This window comes from Dicentrarchus labrax, unplaced genomic scaffold (assembly GCF_905237075.1).
Source record: "Dicentrarchus labrax unplaced genomic scaffold, dlabrax2021, whole genome shotgun sequence".
Lineage (NCBI taxonomy): Eukaryota > Metazoa > Chordata > Actinopteri > Moronidae > Dicentrarchus > Dicentrarchus labrax.
In genome coordinates, this window is record NW_026136714.1 from 8,516,125 (window position 1) to 8,540,820 (window position 24,696).

At 41.5% G+C, this 24,696-nt stretch overlaps 1 protein-coding gene across 6 annotated transcripts; it reads right to left on the minus strand.

Annotated features, from left to right (window-relative positions):
- Positions 1-223: 223 nt before the first annotated feature.
- Positions 224-23,430, minus strand: sorbs3 (sorbin and SH3 domain containing 3). 6 transcript variants are annotated; one of them, XM_051422723.1, is made up of 21 exons: positions 23,311-23,430; positions 14,690-14,762; positions 13,741-13,929; positions 13,462-13,534; positions 12,613-12,746; positions 12,349-12,412; positions 11,357-11,395; positions 11,169-11,256; positions 10,085-10,193; positions 8,438-8,491; positions 8,157-8,264; positions 7,461-7,516; positions 5,928-5,995; positions 5,249-5,310; positions 5,039-5,085; positions 4,671-4,785; positions 4,448-4,573; positions 3,269-3,820; positions 3,039-3,142; positions 2,818-2,924; positions 224-1,678 (listed from the first exon to the last, which is right to left on the minus strand). In XM_051422723.1, the coding sequence occupies exons 2-21, from the start codon at positions 14,699-14,701 to the stop codon at positions 1,617-1,619; spliced, it is 2,169 nt and encodes a 722-aa protein (XP_051278683.1). In that variant the 5' UTR covers positions 14,702-14,762; positions 23,311-23,430; the 3' UTR covers positions 224-1,616. The 6 variants fall into 6 exon arrangements, with proteins under 6 accessions (XP_051278683.1, XP_051278688.1, XP_051278685.1 ...); XM_051422728.1 differs by lacking the exon at positions 23,311-23,430 and adding an exon at positions 20,621-20,732 and having other exon boundaries at positions 3,719-3,820; XM_051422725.1 differs by lacking the exon at positions 23,311-23,430 and adding an exon at positions 20,621-20,732 and having other exon boundaries at positions 224-1,052.
- Positions 23,431-24,696: the final 1,266 nt, after the last annotated feature.

The following is a 24,696-nucleotide window of genomic DNA, read 5'->3' on the forward strand; positions in this document are numbered from 1 at the left end:
ATTGTATTAGATTACTTAATAAAGAGGCCAGTGTATACATATTATCAGATTTTGTTTTTAAAAGTAAAGTTTTTGAGATGTGGGGAATAAGGATGACTGGAATAGTGTCAGTGTATTTTCATTTTATTTTGGTTGACACTTACCGGATAGGTAACATCAGGGTTACGTTCCCTGCGAGTCAGCTCCATACTTTTAACAAAATGAACACATGAACACAATCGACTCTCAGTATCACTCTGTAATGTTTAATTGCTTTTTAAAAAATTGCGTACCATACACAAGATACATTGTTTTATAAGCAAATATATATTATACTTTCAATTTGATAAAAGGTTACAGTCTGTACAATCATCTCCTGTGGCTACTAAATATGATTCTTTTTTACAGTAAAATCATGAATATATCATATAAAACTGCAAAATTACTTCATGATAAGCATTTCTAATTAGGCTTAGAAAGGCCACATTTGTCAAAGGCTGCACTGATAACATACAGTAAGTGGTTTGGAAATACTGTCAAAGTGAAAGTTTTAATCCCGTAAGCAGAGAAAACATTAAAGATGCAAATGTAGCAGAAATAAAGTCAGCTGGTATTGTTCAGTGGAGAATTTAAAAGAGGAACACGAAAGGTTAGATTTGGCACGTACAGCATTAACTTCAAAAGATCATTAAACCATTTGCTGTGGAGGAATTGTCTAGATTTAACTTGGAGCTGATCTTTTACGACTTACAGAGGTTCAACATTTAATTTCAGAGTAAAGCAACTTCTATTACAGAACAGAACATAATCTATCTCATCCACTCAAGATCATCCAAAAAAGCCAAATATTCTCAAATGAATAACTTGCTTAAAAGACCAGTACATGCAATAATTATATTTGCTCTTCTGCATAGCCAAGTGAAGGGCTGTAAACGTATCTTGACTTGTCCGAGCCCTTACTGCACTTCACTTTAAGACATGAAACTCTTGTGAAAAAAAGACACATGTCTACAGATGTTTGGTGTTGTTTCCTCAAACTTGCCCAGGGTATTTTCAGAGATCTGAAAGAAAATCTGAGGAAGATATTTGAGGGGAAACATTAATCAACTGAAATGCCAGAAAAAATGTGCCACCCCAATTCAAAAAATTCTTTGCAGTGGTTTGTGATGGCACTGTGGTGACAAAGAGCTGAATGCAACATCATACTGTATCAGGACCTCAGAGGGAACAGTGTTATTCAGTGGGAAGGAATGCAAATTTCCTGCAGCTGCAAATGGTTGTGGAACAAAAAAGTCCATTCTTTGCATCTGAAACAGTATCATCAGCATTCATTATTTCCTCTCAAGTGGTGTGTTTGAAAACACTCCATGTCTCAGTGGAACACACACACACTCAGAGAGAGAGAGAGAGAGAGAGAGGCATGCACTCATGCAGGGAGGTGAGGTGAGATATGTCCCTGCCTTCACCTCTGTTCTAGGAAACAGAGAGATCATGCAGGTCTGACTAAACCAGATGTAGGAGTGTGGTTGGGTAATTGGGATGAAGAAACGCTGGGGTGTCAAAGCAGGATCTGTTGGAGTGAGTGTAAGTGATTGGTTCGGCTCCAGGTGGATGTGGGCAAGCAGCAAGTGGGGAGGTCAAACCGGTGCCACGTAATTCCCCGGAAAAGTCCCAAAAGCACGAGTCCGTTCTGACGTACCTACAGAGAGCAGAGCACACACCGTGGTCACACAACAGAAACAAATCAATGTATGAATATATTTAATTCTATAATATTCTAAAACTCAAACAATGTATAGTTTTAAGTTTTTGTGCCAATTACATCTGCAGTGTGTCCTGATGTCCACTAGAGGGGGTGCTGACACTGCAGAATTGTTTCAATATTGTTCACAAAGAAACTTAGTTGCCTCAAATTCATTTTTATGAAAATGTATTTAATTATTTTGTGTTTTATTAGTTGACTGTAGACCTATTATAATATCCCATTCCTTTACTTCAGTAAGTTTTATCTTTAGTGATTCCCATCAGTCAGTTTTTTTTAACAATCCCTATTTTAAATAAAGGTAGATATGCAGATACTATACACAGGACACAAGAAGTCACTAAACTGTTTGATATGTGTGAATATGTGAATCATGGCCTTCAAAAACACCTAATCGTAACACAAACAAAGACCTATCAAATCTATTGAAGATTTTAGAGCAACATGTTATAAAAACAAAATCTTCTAGAAGATTGATGTTCTATCCCACCGAGAGGCGTTGAAGCTATTCTGGAGGCTTATGTGGATTAAAACCAAGACACTTTTTTGCCTTTTCTTAAATTTCTCACTTATCTTTACATGCATCTTCCCTGCGTCACTATGCTGTATGTTTCCACAGGACCTATAATGTCCCTGCAGGAGTTCATAGATTTTCTTTGGGATTGTTGCAGCATAAAATGCCTGCTTTCACAGCAGCTTTTCTAAATAAATTGTTTTGTTTTGCATAATTCATAAAAAATCGAAGGCAACCAGTGAGAATAAAATCACATGGTTTTGACAGGGTAAATGTGAGACGTTTGTGCCACACATGTCTGCATTTTTACAACCGGAAACAAGGAAGTGATTTTGGTGACGTATGGCTCAAAGTTTTGTGCAGGAAACTACAATGATTGGTAAAATTTGTGGAAAAGTTGCAGTGATTGGACAAAATTACAAGGTTGTGCGATTCACGAGGGTTGGTTTAATTTACATTAATTGTTGCGATCACAACTTCCTGTAGGGACTGATTGAGAGAGTAACATATACTGAAAATGACTATCATTTTGATTTTAAAATAAATCTCTTTATTCTCTTACCTACAAACCAGCCATCATCACATTTCTCCATCACTTGCACAATGTCTCCTTCTCTGAGCTCCAACTCATCTGAATTCTGTGGCTTGTAGTTGTAAACAGCTTTGTATCTAAAATAGAGAACATAGAAAAAACAGACAAACAAATGGTCTGAGCCACAAATTCACCAAAGCTGCAACACTTGGTCTGCAACAATGTAAACAAATAAAAATCTAGAGACATACGGTTGGCGTTGCCCCACTGATGAACCAGGGTTGTTTGGCACTTGCGTGTGCGGCAGGGAGTTAACATGTCGATTAGACGGCGCAGCCTGGTTTGGTATTGCACCCTGGAAGAAAGAGAAACCTCATATCAGACATAACTAAAGAATGATGAACAACATTCCTGTCACCACAAAAAGCAACACAGGGTGTGGACATGCAGTGACTTTCTCAGGCAGGCAGTGAGAGCAGACCTGTGAGGGGTCAGTGTATCTGGGAGTGTGCGCTGTGGTAGCTCCTGCTCTGTGTACAGATGCTGATGGCTGAGTGGGAGGTGAAACAGCTCTAGCCATGGAGCTCTGGTTAGCTGAGGGTGTCCCAGGCCAGTGGCTGTTCTGGTTGGTAGGTGAAGCAGTTTTGGAGGTACTGTGGGGCCACCGATTAGCCATTTCTTTGGATACGGGTGTCTGGGTGGGGGAGCGTGACTGTGAAACTGGGCTGCCGTAAGGTACGGGTGACGACGGCTTCAGGGGGGAGTGCTCTGGTTTGGGGCTGAGGGAAGTAGGGGTGAAAGGGGATAACGGTGACCGCGGGCAGGGTGAGTGGAGTGGACGTCCTGGACTCGGGGGTCCAGGGGAGACAGGAGACATTGGGCCAGGTGAGTAGTCATCTGTGGAGTATTTGGTGCGGGGCATCTTGTTGACCTGGACATAATTGGCTGGGAAGATGCCGCTCCGGTTGGTCCCTGAGATCCTCCCCTCTAACCACTTATCGTCAACACGTCGGGTTATATCTATCACCTCACCCTGAGGGGGAGAAAATGAAAAGTTAAATATTACACAGAGAAATATATAACATCTGATGCTAGTTAAACACTAACCTTTGCTACAAAATGAAATTCTAATATGACAGCAAGGGCAGCATCGCTATCTTATCATGTACTAGAAAGTCTACTAGATGTTTTTAAAACAGCAGTTTCACTTTGGCTGCCAGAACAAACTAACTTTCTTTGAGTTGAAGGACTTGATTACTCAGATGTTCCCTGATGTCCATCAACCCCACATAACCACAAGTCATTTTTACACTTCAGTTTTTTGCAGATTAAACAAACAATACATAACATGTTAACTAATAAGCTTTAGAGTTGCAGGTAGTTGGATTTTGTTACAGAGCCAGGCTAGCTTACCCCCCTGTTTCCAGTATTTGTGCTAAGCTAAGCTAATCAGCTGCCAGTAGCTTCCTTTTTAGCACACAGTCATAGCAGTGGCATCAATCTTCTAAACTAACTCAGAAAGGATGTTGAAATGTCTAATAAGTGCTCATCAGATTTTCAACCAGAGACTGACTCATGTGTTCCAGTATAAATATCTACATGGGCTCGATGTGGAGGGAAAGCAATCTCCTCTCTGTTGCAGCTCCACTGTATTACTCACTTTACGAAAAGAAAGTTCAACAGGTAGGTCAGCATTGAAGTTAAACAGAGCCACAGCTTCCCCATAGTCCAACACCTGTAAAGTGGGAGACCTTATAGGAGTCGGCTTCTCTGTCGGAGGCAGAATCTGTGAAGGACACAGGAAAGAGATTTGAGACAGTGTCACGGGGATAACCAGCATAAAGTAACGATACAGAGAAAAATTATGAAATGAAGAAGTTTACCTCCACATAAGATGTGGGGAAAATGCCAGCTCTCCCATGATGTTCTCCTTCAAACCAGTTGGCATCTACCTGCCTGTGGATGTAAACAATGTCGCCTTTCTGCAGCATGAGCTCCCTGGAGAAAGTAATAAGGATAATGAGGCACACAAATGGAAAATTCATTAGATTACAGAACTGAGACACAAGTTCAAAGATCAAAATGTATTGATTGTTTCAAATGTATGTTATAAGGAGAATTTAGACTTCACATTTGATCCAGAACATTACATCTGGTATTACCATGACTTAATGTTTTCTTTCAGAAATGTAAATGACTTTGCAAGCAAGGAAATGGCATATTTATTATATCAGCTCACACTGTAACTCACTTGGGTGACTGAGCCTGGAAATTGAACTTGGCTCGTGCTGCTTTCATCTGGAAAAACAAACATTCAGTGTTTGGGAAGATTTGTACAGATGCAGTTGTTATGTGAACAATTCTGAAATTCATATCACAAAAACAAAACGCCACAACTTAAAACCACACAACAGCCATCTTTCCTCCCTTTAAAAATAACAAGAAAGCCACAGAAACATACCTTTTTCTCCTCTTTCTTAGGTGGCAGCTCCATGGTTTCATTTGCAGGAGAGAGACGTTCTACTGTGTACGTAAAAGCAGAACGGTATGAGAGGAGTCTGCAGTGTGCACTCCTTCGTACAAATGTTATTTTTTAAGGTGTTGCTATGAAAAGATAATCACAGCTTTAACAAATAAGTTCAAAAGGGATCTTGAAAATTATTCTGGTTGGCTCTCTCTGGACTCATTTCCAGGAAAAACAATTGGATAAAGCTAATCTTTAATCAGGTCTTCCGAATTCCACTTCCTATTTTTGCGGGCTTCCTCCCCACCCATCTACAATACCCTCTGATTCTATAGGAAAGAACTGCAAAAGCTTTCCATGCTCTCAGCAGCCTCATCTAAAATGTCAAATACCAGAGCAGACAACAACAGTTGCAATGAAAGAGAATCATGGGACCTTAAATAAATAAATTAGATTACTAAAAGCTTTCATCAAATGTATGCTGCCTGATTAAATGAGAGGCCTGCTCATTGAGAGTGCACACATCTTGTGGTGGGTCAGCGGTTCAAGGCAGAGGAAGAGGAGAAGACGATTACTTATGGACAGTAATGATAGAAATACACTACCAGGGCTCTTAAAAGTTGGTGGGAAAATCACAATGTGCATGTGTGTTGCTGAGCCAAAACTCCATGTTTACCATATGTGGGAGCAGAGGTTGATGTGCCAACAGAGCGATGGACAGGCTGCTTTGAGGCTGATGAATTGCTGAAAAAGTGAAGAAAATATAAGCTTTTTTATGTTTATATTACTGTCATTGTGTCTCCCAATCAGGTGGGAGGGTTTCTAATTACATCAAATGGCAGTCAAACACGCACACACTCAAATACACACAGCCCAATTCTGCTGGGAGACAGTGTGTGGCGTTTTTCTGCACATTTACATTACAGCACATCTGGATGCAGCTGTTGGTTTTCATACAATGGACAGGGATGAGACAAATAATCAGACTGGCTAGAAGGGCATGCAGATGATACTGTGTGAGTCATGTTCTTATCCTTGAAAGGACAGTCTGGTTTTGATGAAGTTTGTAGCTTAAATTATCTTTACAGCCCTGAAACTCATGATCAGAACCATGAGTCTGGTTGTGTCTGGCTTAAGAATGAGTCCAAAACCCAAAGCTTCCTGCCTGATTTCCTCTGAACTCATTTGCATATTTCCAGACAGGGTTGTTTTGTGTTCCAACATTTGCAGCTGGACGCGCATAGCTAAACAACTTGTCTTGATAACAGGAAATGCTAATACACTGACAATTTCTTGCTGCTATATAGTTTAGTTTCACATGTCCTTAGCAACTGGCTCATTTAAAAAAGCCCCCTTAGCCCACTAAGCCAGGAAAGGTCAAACCCAATGAACTCAACTTAGCAAACAACAGCGAGAATCCTCCCAGAAAGCATTACACACATGGTGAGAAATGTGGAATGCTGCCTGCTGTTTGAAGTAACAAATACTGTACTTGAAGTTGTTAAAGTTCAACAGCTTCCTAACAGAATCCAGCACAGAAAGTCACCTGATCGACTAAGAGAACAGGTACCCTGCAAAGTATTAATGTTGGTGCTGTCCAATCACACCGCTCGCTTTTCTTAAAACAGCAGGAAGCAATGTGCAGTTACTCCCACTTGATGAAGCAATATCAAAGAGGATTAAGAGGCTGGGTGTTGGGCTAAGGAGGTCTGTTGTGTGGCGATTGACCCAGGCCTTTCCATTAACCTGTGTCTCTAGAATACAATTCCCACAATGAAAATAACATCACTGTAAGACCGGCTAAACATCACCATCAATAACCTTATTTACATTTAGTTATCTACTTTCAATTTCTCAACCCGCTTGACATATATTTCTGTATGAACTCAACACAAAAAAATCATCACTCTACAAAAAACAGGAGTGATACAGCTTTGTACACAAAAAAAGTGTCAAGAAACATACTATTCATAGTCAGTACTGAAAGCCCTGAATCTACTTTGCCATGTGATGCAACATGAGTTTAAAAGACACTATAATGCTGAAAAAACACTTTTGAGTGAGTCTTTTAGTGGAATCTATTGTAAAAATGCATCTCAAATGATGAAAAATGTGGTTAAAAGGTTGGTAAAGATGTCATTATAACCTGCTAAATATAATTTGGAGTAATGTGGAGTCACATGCTTTCTTAAGTAATGTTGTCACTGACCTGTAGTTTGTAGTCCCAGTCTTTGGAGCAGGTACCGGATCCCTGTTTCTGGCCTCCTGAAAGCAGAGTGAACATTAAACACAGTTTGTTTCCTGCAGTCTACTGTATCACACAGCTGAGGAAATCTCACAACAACTCAGACAAAGTAGAGGTGCTGACCACTCCCAAAGGAGCAAGAAATCCCCTGGGTCCTATCCTCCTCGGGCTAAAAAACAAACACCACTCATGATCTGTCTGAGCTGTCTGTGATTTCAGTCAAATCACAGGCTATGAAGCAAATTTAATCAGAATCAACAGCATTTTTGGCAGGGTTACATCCAAGTCGCTCTCTAAAACAAGCACTGTTGGATTACAAAGGGAAGTTCTAAACAACATTATCAAAAAAAATGTGATTTAAAGGAAATTGATTGCAAAGGTTCTTCAATTTTTTGGCAGCCAAAACTTGCAGGCAGGTGATTAAACATAGCAGATCAATCCAAGTGCAAGGCAGGCAGGTGATTCCAGGGCTGTCATCCAGGTCACAGAGGGAAAACAACATACGTGGTCAAAGCTAGCAAAGCAGGGAGGGTCTCACTGAGACACGCAGCCTTCATTGAGAGAGGGGGAGTAGGGTTGAGGGTGGGGGTGGGGGGGTGAGGATTCTGCTAGATTGGGGGGGGTGCTTCAATAGAGAGAGTCAGGAGGGGGGCTCAGTACCTCACCCCGGCCTCGATGCTGCTTCTTCTGGGAAAGCCTCCTCTCCAGGCCCTGGATCTCCGAGTCCAGCTCAGCCTCAAATCGACTCAGCTCAGAGACCAGACTGGCCTGAGCCCGAGCAATGATGGAGTTGGAAGGGCAAAGTTAAAACACTAATACAGTGTACTAAAACAATGTGACTTTTGGAGCTAATGGTGTCCCTTTTCAATGGTTTATAAGGGGAAACCTTGACAGGGTGGATACAGAAAGGTGGAAATTGAAATGCTGTCAGAGCAACTCACTTCAATAGAAGGGGACTTTGGTTTCTCAGGCTGTTTCTTCAGGGATAGATGAGCCTAAGGACAGAAAAAGATTGAAACACTGAAAGAAGTTTCTTTTCTCATAATATTGTTAACAAACTGATCACCCAGGGGGCTCAAAAGGTTCACTCAACGCACTACAAGAATTAGTTGTATGTTACCTGCTAAAATCTACTTTTAGGAACCTTAACCCAAAGTACTTGACACACAGAAAACCTGACGACAGGAAACATTATTCCAGTATAGAAGTATTGAGGAGTATATGTTTTTGGGTGTCTGAGGAAATAATGAAGCTGTACAGTGGGGGGAAAAGGGACTTACAGTATTTTTTTGTCCTGTACCCCTAACAGTTTAATTAAGCCATGCTGCTACCATTTGACAATGTGTGTGTTTAGGAGTTAAGAGGGATTTGTGACCAACTGAACAATGGCTGGAAAGTCAATACACTGATTAAAGCTTGTTAAACCACATTTGGCCGCAGGCTGAATGCCGAGATGCCAGCAAAAGTGTAAGGAAACACCCACATATTTATTTTGTCCATATTATAGGGAACATGATTGAACTAGCATTCACCCTCTTTCTTTACAGAGACTTGACACAAAGCGAGCAGCTGATTCTATCAAGCATTACTTTAAAAGGCTCTGCTGGCGAGAACCACAGAGCCTCTGCTCCATTTTCAGGGTTTTTGAAAAAAAAAAAAAAACCTTGGCTGAATGTGTCTCTCTGAACGCCAAGACCTTCCCCTCAGGTGGGAGTCATCCTCACAGACTGTAATGTCACTGTGAAGCTGCACAACACCTGATATGGTCTGTGCGCTGGTTTCCTAAACGCCATCCAGGGGATAGAACATAGGCTGCTCCGCTGTCATGAAGAGGAAATGAAATAAGTCTCCATGCTGTGTGAGCCATTATACACCACAAGAGGTTAACACCATAATAAGGATCACAAGACACCTCAGCTCCCGTGGGGGGGTGGAAACAAAGATTGCTTTTCTTCACAAGCGCAGACACAAGGCACAATATGCACCAGATCTGGGACATTGTTGCAATAGCCATTAACAAAAAGAACCATTACAGACACCGCTCTGTAACTCACCAGGGGTGTTTAAACACACAAACGGCTGCACACTCAATTACAACAGCTCCTGGACAGTGCAGATTACACAAGATAATAAATTACAATCCCAGAGGTAAATAAATCACTGGCTGTCAGTACAATACCTGATTGAAACAACATAAATACTTTTCTCATGTCTTTTCTTGTCTGAAAAGCTAAATGAATAAAAGCTGGAAGCCTATTGAATCCTCTAAATAAAAGAAGAAGTGAGCACATCTGGTGGTAAGCAGCAGGTACACTGTGGAATGACCACACTCACAAGTTACCTCGCGTGAGAAGATGAAATATGAGGACTTAGACTATAATCCTTAAAGAAAAGGTGCCCATCCTCAAACCTGTTCCTGAGCCCCACACTGGGAAAACAGTCAAAGACTACACAAAGAATTGCAGTGATTAGAGCCAACAACGCTGGATAAATCTAGAGGTTAAAGAATCATGCAGAGAATTTTTTGTCTGCTGGGATCAGAGTGATATCACGGCCTGTTTTCAAACTGTGACTGCATGAGGTCGTACCTGGCTGTGGCTTTCTGAGGCAGTGCTCCTTCCAGGCTCAAAGTCGAATATGCTCTTCGGCTGAGGGTGCTGCTTTCCCGGGTCTGACAGCTTATCTACATCCTCACTCCTGAAACATAACACCCCAACACACACACACACACACACACACACGCATATACACACACACACACCATGGACAGCAACTTAATCATGGCTTCATAGTGAGTACCTGTAGCAACAAATCCAAACTTGTCTGTCCTACACGTTTTCCCTCCAACGCTCTTAGCCTGAATTTTGGTTGGTATTCACATAAGACGTCACCAGAGCAGTGTTTATCTGATGTGAGGAATAAATTCATATTGGTGTAGTTTAAAAAAACAGCAAGCTACATACATAAAGTCAATATAGGCCTACTGTTAAATCTCCTCTCTTGCTACACATTTAAAATACTGTGTTTCAGTAGCTGAATTTGCATATTGAATTATTTAATTTCTTTCATCTTTATACTTTTTTGTGATGCATGGAAAGGGAGCTTTTACATTCTATTGAACTTAGCTGGTGTAATAGTTTAATCTTTTGAACCAGACTAAATTAACTTGGTCCTGAGGTGGTACAGAGATACAGGGATAACCTAAAGCAAGAGCTTAAAGTAGTAGTTTTGGGCATTTTGGGAAGTGTCCTTGTTCGCCTTCTATCCGAGAATCGATAGTTTCCAGTCTTTGTGCTAAGCTAACGGGCTGCTGGCTGAAGCTACATATTTAGACATACTTAAAGTACAGAAAACGAGTAAGCAAATTTCCCAAAAAGTTGAACTATTCCTTTAAGTTTGATTCCTGCCGCTGGGCCTTCCTGTTGGCATGTTTTGACTATAAGCCCGAAGGTTTAACTTTCCTACCACAGTAGAAAGAATATGCAGCTCAGGATGACTCAAGACTTTATTAAATTGCCCCAAAGGTGTGAAAGTGAGTGATTGTCCGTCTGTCTGTATGTGCCATGTGATGGACTGACAGCTTGCCTACTTTCTTTCCAGTGCATGCTGCGTGTAATATGCTAAGCCACCCCATGACCCTGGAGCAGTTACATCAAACCCGTATAAACTCACCAGTCTGGTAGAGCTCCATAAGGTGTTAGTCTGAAGAGATTCTTGTCAGCTTCATTGCTTTCTTCTGTGTTGGCAGATAACTGGAGCCCTGCAGATCAGTGGATCAGTGCAGATCAGTGGATCAGTGCAGATCAGTCTTAAGTAAGAACTGGCATAATAACAATGTGGACTTTGGTGGATTCACTTACGTTCGGCTGACCACCGCTCTGAATCCTCCAGCTCAGGTTCTGGTAAATGGGTACAACAGATAGATTTTTATTTTAGACTTTAAAAAAATGCAGTACATAGAAATCAAGCAAAATATAATACTTCTCCATTTTTTTCCCATTACAGTATGGTTGGGTTTGTCTCACAGTGAGTGTGCAGGAGGGAGTGTTTCAGATCCTTTACTAAAGTAAATGTATTAATCAGTATAAAAGTCTTGCAGAATGGCCTATTTAAGAGTGTATTTTATCTATATTATATAATTTGATTATTTTTACTGATGTATGAACACATAAGCAGCCTTTAAATGTTGGTCAAGGTGGAGCCAGTCTTACCTACTTTAGATACTGTTGCATAGTTTAGCCATCATATTTTATAAGCTAATTACATGTTTTGTACATAAACATCAAAGTAACTAGTACAGCTAATAAAATAAATATAGTGGAAAAACTCTCTCCCAGAAACCCTCAGCACATCAGTAGCACCAGTGAGTTACATTGTAGCTTGTCCTCAGTGCTTTGAAATGCAATACTGTTTGTTTAAGAAGACGAATAACTTGCAGAGAGTTGAAAATAATTCCTCTAAAAGAAAACTGATCTAGAGGAATCCACTAAAACCATCTCATCGCTGCGATGGTGCCATTTACCACACAAATAACAGGGAATGTGTCTCTATTACGCAACACGTAATAGAGACAAACGAACAGCTAGATTTAGGAGGGGCTCAGATAAGAAGCTGGATTATTGTCAGAGCTAATAAGTAAAAATGACATAAGACTTTAGGGCTCTTTCATCATGTCTTATTTTGCCTCTGCAATAATCTGTTTGCTGGATCAACTCTGCAGTACTTAGACACTGACAGAGAGGAATTCTCTCTTGAGTTGTGTGTGTGTGTGTGTGTGTGTGTGTGTGTGTGTGTGTGTGTGTGTGTGTGTGTGTGTGAGAAGAGGAGGACAAGGAGGAGGAGCATCCCTTACCCTCTGGCTTCTTGTGAATCTGTCTGAACATGCTTTTGTACCAGTCTCTGGGCTTGTTCACACTCTGGTACAAGAAAAGAAGATAGGATGCAGAGGGTAAACAACTCTGGCGAATTAGACTTTAGAAATTAGAAATATAACACATCGGGTGTAGCAAGAACATAAAAATGTCAGTTAAAATCAACATAAATTAAATAGATAAATTAATACAATTTAAAGCTGGTGTCTGATTATCAAACAGCATATTCTTTTTCTTTGTCTTACTGATCTGGAGGCAATGGGCATCCCAGTTTCATCCACTGGACCGATTCCTGAGAACTTGATAAGCCTCTCCTCCCTGGTGGGAGCCCAGCTGCGTGGTAAAGTGGCAGAGCTCTGGACGCCATTGGACAGGCCACCTGGGTTACAGTCACAACAGTACAATTTCAGTCATCATGTTGTTTCGATTACTTATTGATTTCAGGTAAAGTGTACAGCCATTCATTTAAAATCTACCACATAATATGAAACCTAAAGAAGTCTTCAACATTGTTCAGTTGTTACACGTCAACTGACATTTCAACTACACTCGCCTCTTACTCTTCAACTCTTTTCATCTCTTACTCTACAAATGACAATTCAACTGCAGTGGTTACATGTCAACTGATATTCCAGCTGTGTTAATATTTCTTTTCCAACTAAGATTTTAATTCCTTTCAATGGTTACACTTTGACTGACACTTCAAATCCTTTCAGGTGCCCTCACCTTTGAACAGAGGAAAACTTCTGTAGTACTTTACTCAAACTGCTTTCAGTGCTGACACTTAAACTGACACCTTCTTCAGTTTATACACTTGAACTGACATTCATTTGTTTTAGTTCCACTTCACCTTCACCAGCTCAATTACAGTTTAACTGACATTTGGACTCCTATCAGAAGTTTTATTACATTATCAGCCGTTACATTTACATTTTAATTGCTATTTCTATTGTTAGTTATGTTGCCACCTCAGTCACATAAAACTCATTTAATGCAATGTAACACTCCTATGATGCTTAACATCTTCGCTTATTCAAACTTCCCCTAAATTAAGTGAGGCTCTCATGAGATGCACACATTTAAAAACTCCTTACCATGCGATTGTGAGGGACCATAGTAAGATCCAAAGCTGAGACCTGTTGGTCCACTTCCATTCACTTCTGAAACCTTGAGAAGGGCAGAATCATGTACATATAACAGTAATACAAATATCTCAGTGTAATGTAACAGTGATGGTTTCAAAACATGGCCATGGCTGAACTGAACCTGTGATGCATTATTTTTCCACAGGGAGGAGCACTTGTTTACTGAATTCCCTGCACTCCACCTCAGCATTGTGATAAACACAGTCTCTAGGATATTACTGTGCATACCTTGAACTCTCCTAATGGCAGCCCTGCAGAGCAAAAGGGGCTCAGAGGAGGCGTAGGGAGTCCAGGGGAGATGATCACCTCATGGGTCAGCTCTGGGGAAGTTACAATCTGCTGACCAGAGGAACCTCCAGGCTCCTTGGAGAAGATAATGCGGGAGCCATTTGGATCGCCAACAACTTCTGCACGTTGCTAAACATAGAGGAAATGAGAAATATGGGTGAACAAAAACAATGTGTGAACTTTGCTCCTGTCATGTCCTCCTGTTGGCTCTGGGTAAATACCGCTCTCTATGGGAGGTCGTGTGAACTTGTTAGCGGTCCAGCTATTCTCCAGAGAATAACTGGCCTCTGTGGGGGAGCTTCTGATGAAAAGGCCCCTAATTTATTTAAAGCAGGACCAGTGGGAAGTGGTGTTCCACCCACTTCATCATCTCTCTTGCCATGACTGAAAAAAGGCCTCATTCAAGGTGCAGAGTGGGGGCAGTGAAACAGGAGAGGACCATTATGAGCCCATTAACTCCCTATTCACCAGGCCTCCCTATTCTCCAGCCAGGGGGTGGAGCCAGGGGGCAGAGAGGTTGGGAAGGGGCTGTGATGTCAACCTCAAAGTCCAGCAGGGCTAGCAGTGGTCTTGTGGTCTCCATAGTGATCTTTTTACTCCCCCCATCCATGATGGCCAGTATTGCTCATCTACTAATGTATTTGAATCAGGTGCTTTGGTCCTCTCTGTGTGGTTGCCAAGGGTCATGGGAAAGCCCCTGTGCCTCGTGGTAACACAGTTATCTGCACCAAAGGCATGCTGTTGTGACACTAGACTGGACTGACTTAAGTGACACTCATTAGTGTTGTTGTTCCTAGATTTTGCGGGTTTAAATGTGCATATTCATGACAATGGCATTTGTTAAAAAGTTGGAAATGTCAATATTTAGTGTAATTAAACATGACTTTACCTGAGACTGCATGTGATCTGTTTTGGTCCTTGTTTGACAGATATCAAAATCTTGCAGCCAGCATCAAAAGTGTCTGCAAAGACATACAAATATTTTTCAGAGGAGTTGCAATATCAAGAATATAAGCCAGGCTATATTTTTTTTAAAAGATAAATTAAAAAACCTCTTTAATATATAGTTTCATCAGCTTCGCCTCTCTGCTATTGTTTATTTTATTTTAATGTGCAAATGTAAATTACTTTTTTGTCATGCATGTTGTATTGCCAGTTCATGATGGCTTGACCTTGATGATAAATGATTGGAAATGTCCTGGAGATTTTTTTTTATTAAAGTCATTAAATTTTTTCCATATAAAATGAAATATTAACAACTAGATAAGGAGCAATCAAAGTTAAAGTTAGAGAACAAATTATACATTTATTAAGATTTAAACACTCAATCCCACAACATCCTCACATTGTGATTCTGCTAAATCCTGATTGTTGCACAGAAATAGGTCACATACCCTTTTTCCAACAGTGCCTTAGATAGAGTTTCAAAACCAGTAAATAGAGCACAGACATAGATACAAAAAATGTTCATGTCAAACAACTTTTCTGGGCAGAAAATTATGTGTTCATTAGGACTTTGATAACAGGTTTTCAGGGCCTTTAAAGGTTGTAGATGTGTTATTTTTTTAACTAGTGATATCCAGTCGATGTTTGTGAAAATAATCTGATCCTATCTTCTACATTTTTATTCTGAATCTTCCAGTGTGCCCTTTTTAACCCTTTGGGTCATTAGTTGTGTGGGGTTCCATAAAATCATAAATTACATTTTACATCCAGGCAGCTTTGACAACTGTTCCATTATCCCATCCCACTAGTATTCCAAAGAGGGAAAGTTAGCGTCACCCACTTTTCCCTGTTTCTAAGGAAAAAACCCACCAAAACAATGTGTGTGACTCACATGCCCGCCTCATTTTTCCCATTCATACAATGCCATAACAAGCTGGACTTGAGGAGCTGTATGATAGAGAAGGTCCTAATCAATTGCACCTCAGAAAAACAGATTAGGCCTACTGTTTCAACATCAAAGGCATGGGGAAAATGAGGGGGAGGCCATTTCCGATCCTGTATGGGGCACCTCTCATCTACAGTGGCTAAATGGCCTATAATAACATGTGTTGGCATAGAAACCACAGCCAATGTACAGCCCTCCATCCCTGCAGCCCTGGCTTCTGCAGAATTTGTGCACACAGACTGTGGTCAAAATGTATCTTGTCTAATCTTGGGGAAAAGCCACAAGAGATAATAATTACTGAAGCAAACAATAGGGTTAATATAAGGATTAGGCTATTTTTCAGTTCTCGTGAAAACTATGGCTTTGTAGCTTGGCAAGAAAGTACTGACCAAGTGTGGGCCGGGCTACTACGGGCTGAGAGCTGCCCTACTCAATCTGCACTGATGAGTTTTCCATGTGGCATTTGCAGCTGAGCATTAGAGTCTATAATCATTGTGGTCAAGACAGAGAAAACTATACGCTCTCTGTGTCTCTGTGCACAAGGTTAGGGGGCAGCAGTGATAGAATCAATGTTCTAGTTTCCAGACAACGATGTCACTCTATCTGAGTCATCATCTCCCAATAAACTACGTTACATAACAGGAAAAATATCTACAACAATACCATTACTGCTCAGGCATAACAGATGACCTTTCATCGACCAAAGCAATCACAGCCAGCTGATTATCCGTCTAACAATAGGCAACACTGCAAACAAGCTACATTTACAAATAATGGCTTAAAGTAATCCCATTTACAATGTGTTTGACATGCTGGTCCTTATTTACACCAGACATCCTCTCAGCAGGCTGCCATTTACTTTAAAGGCCCCATCACACTGATGAACAAACAACTACATGAGTAATTCATTGGCATGTTCAACAAATACTGTTTATACACAGACTTATATGATACTGAAATCCTGAAGAGAAAATAGCTCTAACTCACCGAGTGTTCAAAACACTGCTGCTTATCAAGCAGCAAATGTTTTTCACAAACATGCATTTCATTATGGATGTGGTTACTAGAAAATATGAAAAATAAATTAAAATAGATTTAAAGGGGGCACTGGTTAAACATACAATATGTAATTTCTGCGGTAGAGGTCTCTCAAAACAAGTCATCAAGAGTTGTTGTCTTCACCACCATTGCTCTCCTCCTCTCCAAAATACATGGTCCCGCTGATTAAAACCAGTTAAAAGACTGAATAAAGCAGTTTGACCAGTGTTACTCTGATGTTGTTTGGAGAGGCTGCGAGCCGTTGACATCTGAGCTGTTAAAATTAGATAATATTAGATAATAGCTGATCCAGGCGTCCGATGACTACAATCCTTCATCAGGTTAGAATCAATAGTTAAAAACAATCAAGATCTAAAAAGTGTATCGTAAAAATAAGGCTTAAAACTGGATAAAAAGTAAATACATTTATGACAGCTTCTGGTAGACAAACACAATGTTGCTGCATGCGCAGAGGGAATATGACCCCATTACCAGGCGACCAGTGAAACGCACCGTTACTGGAATAACATTGCTTATTTCTCTAGGTTTGAACATTGTTCGACATATTTGGGATAATGTAAGTACATAACTCAAAATATAGAACATAGGTCTATTGTTTATATGCATTTTAATGTGGAAATAAGTATTGTTCTAATAAGTCAAAATAAACTAATACCATTCTAATTGGACTTCACATTATTAGACTCATTGACCACTTTTTGTTTTCACTACATTATTATAAAGTTGACATTGAAACTCCCTCCACTCAGAGGCTCAAAAACTGAAAAGCTCTGCTTCATCGATGCAGCATCCTGATGAGTAAGCTAATGTCATAACAGTGCGTCTGGGTCTCATTTCAACAGAGAAATCCTCCAGCAGCCCATGCATTCCCTGTTCGAGAGCACAGAACACAATCCTACCTAATAAGGAAAAATCAGTGTCGATATCTAGCAAGAAAATCCCTGTCCAGAAGTCTGGCTCTCCATGGGTTTGCTCTGAACGCCCAGTGCATTCTTATGTAATTACTGAGACTCAACAGCGGAGGCAGCTATAAGCTTTCACATGGAGACACAGCTTTTTAGAACTGGCGGTGTGCCTTGATGCTATCTTTCTAAAATATATGAACTTTATAGTCCACATATTTACAAGTTAAACCCCTGCTAGGTGAGAGGTTCATTATCACCACAGGATCAGTTTTGGGGTGGAAGGAAAAACAGAGCCATAAAAGGCCCATTCACATCACAGCTGAAGATGAGATGATGTCCTGCTTTTGACTTGCTTTTCAAAACTGGCAGTGTATCTTCTCTTGTCTTCTACCCATAATCCATCAGGGTAACTAAGGACATTGAAAATGAGAATCAGGGGAATTAAGCGTGGAAATCTCTGCCTCTGTCCCCAGGAAACTCATCCGGTTTCTTGAAGCACTGAGCCAGATGTTAATCTATGTAAATTGATCCATGAAACAGCTCCATCAACATCCTGAAATTAAACATTTGTGTTGTGATGAACTTAAAAAAGCAAAAAAGCAAGCACATTTTTTATTTTCCTTCTCCTTTGGGTGCGGATGAGGAACCAGACTATTATCTGAAGTTGCTGAGCCAGAGCAGACCTACTCAGCTGCTACAAGGTCAGTGAACTTCACCACACCCGTGTGACTCCTATGAATCACAATGGGAGGTTTCCACAGCCGGGAATAGCAACATAGTAATGCAGGAAAAACTACTGCAGAAATGGGCAAACCCTAAAAATGTGTGAAAAGACAAAACATCCGCCCTACAGTTCTCTTTCAGAACAACTGCAAGGCCAATTGATGACTACTGAACTCATTATGATGTTGGTATTCCTCAGCATTCACTAGTCATCACATTTCCCTCTTCTGACGTTCAGTTTCTTCCATAGAAGGATGCAACCAGGTTTTCTGAGAAGACCCTGACCTACGATGACCTCCCTCTCCACCACATGCAGGGCATCTTGCATTGTTCTCTCTAAGAACAAGGCTGTCAAGGTGACCAAACATACTCAAATGAATAACTGTCACAGTGCTGACCCATGAACTTCTGTGATCTGTTGGCGCACCGTCAGGAAAGTAATGATTTGTGGTCAAAGGGAGAATCACTTTGTCCATAAATCATCTATACAAGCATGTGACGGTGGAGAATGTGTCAGTAAGGAGCAGGGTCAATGACTGAAAGTCCTGAGACTTAAATAAAACAAATAAAACTGTCACTTGTGGACCAGTCGCTATTCATTAGTGATCCCTTTCATTATCACACGTGTTGTTCTTTGCTTCCGTGTGAAGGGTGGTGAGGAAAAACGGTGAGTTAATCATTGACTCCATAAGGTGGAAGCGACTGCAAGTCCTACTCACATACATGAAGGAAACCGAACAAAATATGAGCTCAGTATTTACTTAAGGTGGTTATTTTGTTTGGTGAACACTGCCCTACATTACATTTGACCTAAAACACTCATATTGTAGAATCTTCAAAAAGTATAAACAGATTCTGATCTTCTGAAAAAAATTCATATCCTGGATCAACAGAGAACAACGCAGCAGACAGAAGGGTAAAGTCTTATCACCCATTTGCACGTACACAATGATACTGCTGCCCAACAAGTTACATAACAGGGTCGTAAAAAAAGCAGAAATCCTGCCTTAAAAAGTAGTGAGAGGGTAATTACAAGCACATTTGGTGAATAAATAAAGGGGGAATTTATTTCTAAACACATTAAATGAGTCACTCTGCAGTTATGTGAGAGATGTTAGAGGTCCTGCGAGGTTGATCAGACAACCATGTTGCCCTTCTGCATCTAAGCAGATGCGCGGACGCAGCCCATACAAGGTCCTGGAGCTGCAAGTTTATGATATGCAGTTATTGGGGGATACACACATTTATCAGGAGGGAGGTATTTCACCTCCTTGTATGGTGCTCCTCCAGTCTGGGCACCAGGAGGAGTCGGTCTGTGTGCTTCTTGTCAATGGAGAGGCGGTTTGTTCCCAGGAGGAGCTGCAGGGCAATAAATCAAAGCCTCTCTCTTCAAGAAGAGCTGGAGCACTGTGCGGTTTTCTCAGATATGTTCTTACAACAAACATTTTATATCATTCAAGATTTGTAACAGTTAAACTGTAATACAATGTGTCAGGCAAAGCATGAGAAAATACACACTCAGATTGCAGTAACTGTAAAAAAAATCCTCGTGCCTGTCATTTTGCATCTTCAGAGCTGAGTGCAGCCTGTGGATATGAGCACTGGCAGCTCAGAGCCTCAGTAATATCACAAAGGGAATCAGAGCCGGCTGTGGAAATCACCCTGACAGTAAGGGGAGCCATCGGTGATGACTGGACCATCCGGATTTCAGGTCATTATGGCTTGGAATCTGCAGCAGGATGGGAAAAGTACTCTGACAGAACTACAGATTTCCTCCGACTCTCTGGAGCTCAGCTGGCAGTTGTCAGTGTGCACATACCCACTGGGCAGAGCAATGAAGGATGACATGTTGGGAAACACTGCCCACAGTGCCCTTTCTCTCTCACTCTCACTCTCTCTCTCTCTCTCTCTCTCTCTCTCTGTGCTCCAGCTGTAACTCACAGCTGCTCTCGCCTCCACTAGCCCAAAAGCTCAACTCCCACAGGTCTGTTTCAACATCAAAACTACACAGATCACATGGGTCAACCTGTTTTCAGGTGCACTGTGAAAGCATCCTTCCTTTAAGACAGTCTACTCATGGGTAGGTCAGCAGCACTAATCCTGTGGAGTCCTGAGCAGTCAGACAGGTTGCTCCACCTTAAAAAAGCATACAGCCGAGCACCAAAGTTTCTATAGATTCTCAATGTTTAAGATCACTCCGTGTGAATTAAATCTGTGCTCCCATCAGAAAGAGTGTACTCACCTTAAAAGTGACACCAACAAGTGAACTTACACGTCCTTGTCTGCCTGCACGTAAACCACGCAGCTGCACACCCTCTCTCCTCTTTCTCTCACTCATGAAAGTAACCAGGACACGCAATCTCTCTGCCTCTCTTTCTTTCTCTCTCTCTCTCTCTCTCTAACTCCCAGCCCTCACTCTGCCTGCCTCCGCAAAGGACTTCCCGGTTGACAGGCATCGCCATAGCAACCCCACTCCAGCCCCCGTTCAAAAAGGCACCCTGCTCTTGGCTTGTCACTTTGGGGTACCTCCTTCAGTGGAGCAGCCCTATTGTTGTGATAAGGTGATATTTCACAGCGCAGGGTTAACCAAAGGGGAATGGAAACAGTTAATCACCTCCACCTCCCAGACACTGCCCAATGACTCCATGACACCCCCTCCTCATTTTATCTCTCCAATGCCTCCCATTGCTTTTGTGTGTGTGTGTGTTTTATGTGTGAGTGCAAAGGCCTGCAAAGGTCATTTCTGTTCTAGTAGCTCTGAAAGTGTTTCAGAGTCATCACTCTACACCATACAAGTACCGATGACGTTTCTCCCATAATCACACACACACACACACACACACACACACACAAATACTGTTGGATGTCAAGGTTGAGACTGAAAGGTGTTCAAATTATTCAAAGTAGGAGATGCAATATGTGCACAGATAAGACAGCCAGCATTCAAATTCCACTAGGATGGTGGTTCAAACCACAAAACCGACAGCAGTCAAAGAGAAATGAAGCACAATTCTCAAATCCCACTGTTCCTCTTCCGTACAGTACTTGTCCAAATAAAACCAGGATTTCCAGTTTGTCCGCAGTTCTTGCCAGCGAAGGCAAGCGGTGCAAAACTTGAAATCCAATGTGCTGACAGGCTTGTTTTGGCACTAAGTCTGCAGCAGGTAGACTGAGTTACAAGGTCCACAATGCAGGTGAGAGATCCAGTCACCTGCTAACAAATGCAGTAAGCTTTCTTAGGCATGTGCAGTATTGGTTCTAGCAACTAAAGACGGGACAAAGAATAATGTTTAACAGAGTTTAATCAATGGTCTAGCCATTTGTTTAAAAGTACATGTCTGTCTGTCTGTGCGATTGTGTGCTCGCCAGTTCCAGCATGAAATTGAAGGACTCAGCTCTTTTTTAATAATTCAGTGGTCTGGCTTGGTAGAGCGAAACTCAGAGTAGATATCCATTTACTGAGCCTGTACTCCTAACAGGGTTGTTTTTGCCAAACAGTTGAGCCACTGAACCTGAGGGGCAAGCTGGGCAGTGCAAGCTTCAGGCGGAGGCTCCCCTCATAATCTGTGTCCCGCTGGAGCAGACTTTCACCCTGCTGTGACCACATCTGACACCCTGTCACTCTGTAGCTAAATGAGGTAATCACGCAAGAGGCGATTGTAGCTTTGGCCCTGGACCTGACACCTCTCCCCACACTGGATCCTTGTTCACTTTGTCTCAGTCTCTTTGTTAAACAAACACGAGGCTTCACCAATTCCAGTTTCCCTTTCTATTACAGAGAAACATTGTCAGAACATGAGGAAAGAGGCATGACGTTTTACCTCAGTCCCTCTGAGATGGACGGATTCCAGCAGATCTATACTATGCTGTAAAGGCCAGCCACTGTCCTTTCACATATGCCAGTATGTTACTACACAAGCACATTAAAAGAGATGTATTATATAATCAAAACCTATATTTCTTTATGACTATAGCCCTGGGCTTTTTTTAAACCACCAGCTTATCTTAACTGTGAGGAAACAGGACACAGCAAGTCTGGAAAAAACACAAGATAAAGTCATTATCAAACGAAGATATAACTGAAGAGATACAACTCAACAAGTAAATCCTGACAGTTATGCTTCAACCGATAAAGCATAACAGCGGAAGACAGATAAGGAGCTCTGGACATCATACAGTGCAGTATGTATCATCTATACCACAGGTTGTGCTCTGGGGGAGCCCTTGTGGAATGTCTCTGAGAACAAACACAAAAGCATCATGGTTTATTTTAGCGGTAAACAACATTTTTCTGAGCTGTGAATGTCCCAGGACCTGGGGACAAACAACGTTTTGTATACCCATGAATCGTCATGGGTATACGTCATATACACACTCTTCTCTTAGGATGCTTAAACATAGAGGTTTGCTGAGGAAAACACAAACGATTGAGTACATTTCTAACAGGGAAATATTCACATACTCAAATGTTTGACCAAAACAACAACTAAAGACACAATAGGAGGCAGCTTTTGGATAGAGGTCTGGTGATAACCATCTCCTGAACCACAGACAGTAAAAGATTGGCATCTACTGTAGTAAAGTCCACCTCGTATCCGCCCTTTTCTATATAATGTCTCAACTGTTGCTCAACAACGTTCTAAGAAAAAAATAGGAAAAACTGTAACAACAATGACAGAGCAATGATAAACAGCCCTATCCTGTTGTCTCTGTGGTTTCGGTGATAAACTGAGGGATGCAGAAAAACAACATGATGCTCAAATCAGTGTCAGAGGCACTGTCCTTTCAAATAAAAATGTGAATCAAACCATAAAGTCAATCATATGACAATGACAGAAAACTATTTTGAATTGCGAATATCTACTTCCTTCAGATACTAAGCCTTGCTCTAGTCACGGTGCGAAGTGGCAGCACAAGTTGTACAGTACTTACAGGCGAGTGCAGGCTGAGCAGTGAGGTCTCCTCAGTGCAGAGAGGAAGTGAATGAAAAAGAAGGAGGGAACCACTGTTCCTCTTCTCTCCCTCTCCCTCCCTCTTTTTCTTTCTCTTTCTCAGGCCAACAGGGTGTCTTTTATCTTTGGTGAATGATTCAGCGTGGGTCTGAATGTTTGACTGAGTGTCCGTAGGCGTGTGCATGCGTTGTGTGTGTGTGTGTGTGTGTGTGTGTGTGTGTGTGTGTGTGTGTGTGTGTGTGTGTGTGAGCATGCACTTTAAAGCTCATCAGGGAGAAGGCACTCAGTAATAGTTTCCATCCACAGCTGGAAATAATAGAGATTCTTATACAGGCACAGGCTCAGTGGCACCGCCCTCCAGTGTTTTACGTGCATGAGAAGAGGAGGCAATTTCCATAGCCATCTCAATAAATAGGCCAGAGTGACACACATATCATAAAAGAATGGCCTATTCACTGTCGTAGGTCTTTAGATGTTCTGTCTGTCACATTCAGATCAGGTACAAAAGGCGCTCTGGAAATGCTTTCTGTGATTTCTATGTTGTCTAGTTCACCTGTCACATTGCAAGCTCCATCTTTACATTCAGGAAAGTGTATTTCTATGTGAATTTCTAAAGCATATACACGTGTGCTAAGGCCCACACACACACACACACACACACACACACACACACACACACACACACACACACACACACACACACACACACAAACATTTAAAGGCCTCAGGAGTGGATTGAGTGGAGGAGTCTCAGTATTTCCATGTTGTGTTCCAGTACCAGGCCCGACTTACTCGCCCAGTGTGAGGAAAACCTTGAAGCAAAGCCAAGAGAAGTCGTGCTACTGGTACTAAGTCCCTAGTCAACTACAGAGTAAGTGCGAAACTTCAAGAGGTTTATCTGTCGGTTCCCACTCCCGTGTTTCCTCGTCTTGAGATATTAGTCTGTAGACGCCTGCTGGATTCCTGCACTCTGTGTCCAGAAGCGGCTCTCAGCTCTGCCGTCCAAGATAAATATTTAACAGGTTGGCTGTGAGATCATGAACCAAAGGTCACTGCTCTCTGTTTCTCTGGAGTCCATCTTCTCGTTGGACCCAGGAGATGACGGCCCACGGCTCCACAGTGACACCTTGAGTTACTGTCAGTGGAATCACACTCCAGATGAGAAACAAACTAAAAAAGATGTGGAAAGAAACACTGTTATTACACAAACACACTTCAGCCTTGTTAAATCTGAACAATTAGTAATTGCTGTTTTTATTCCATCACTGGTATGTATGTATCTTTGTAATGTTAATAAATGGATCATTTTTTTTCTGGGTGATGCTTCATCTCTATGTGAAAATTAGAACAAGATGCACTTTACCAA

Excerpts from the sequence above, each read along its gene's own strand:
- sorbs3 (XM_051422723.1), bottom strand. Across the intron at positions 7,517-8,156 it reads AGCATCGAGGCCGGGGTGAG|GAGGCCAGAAACAGGGATCC; the intron begins GTACTGAGCCCC and ends CTCTGCTTTCAG. Across the intron at positions 3,821-4,447 it reads TTGAACTTTCTTTTCGTAAA|GGTGAGGTGATAGATATAAC; the intron begins GTGAGTAATACA and ends TCTCCCCCTCAG.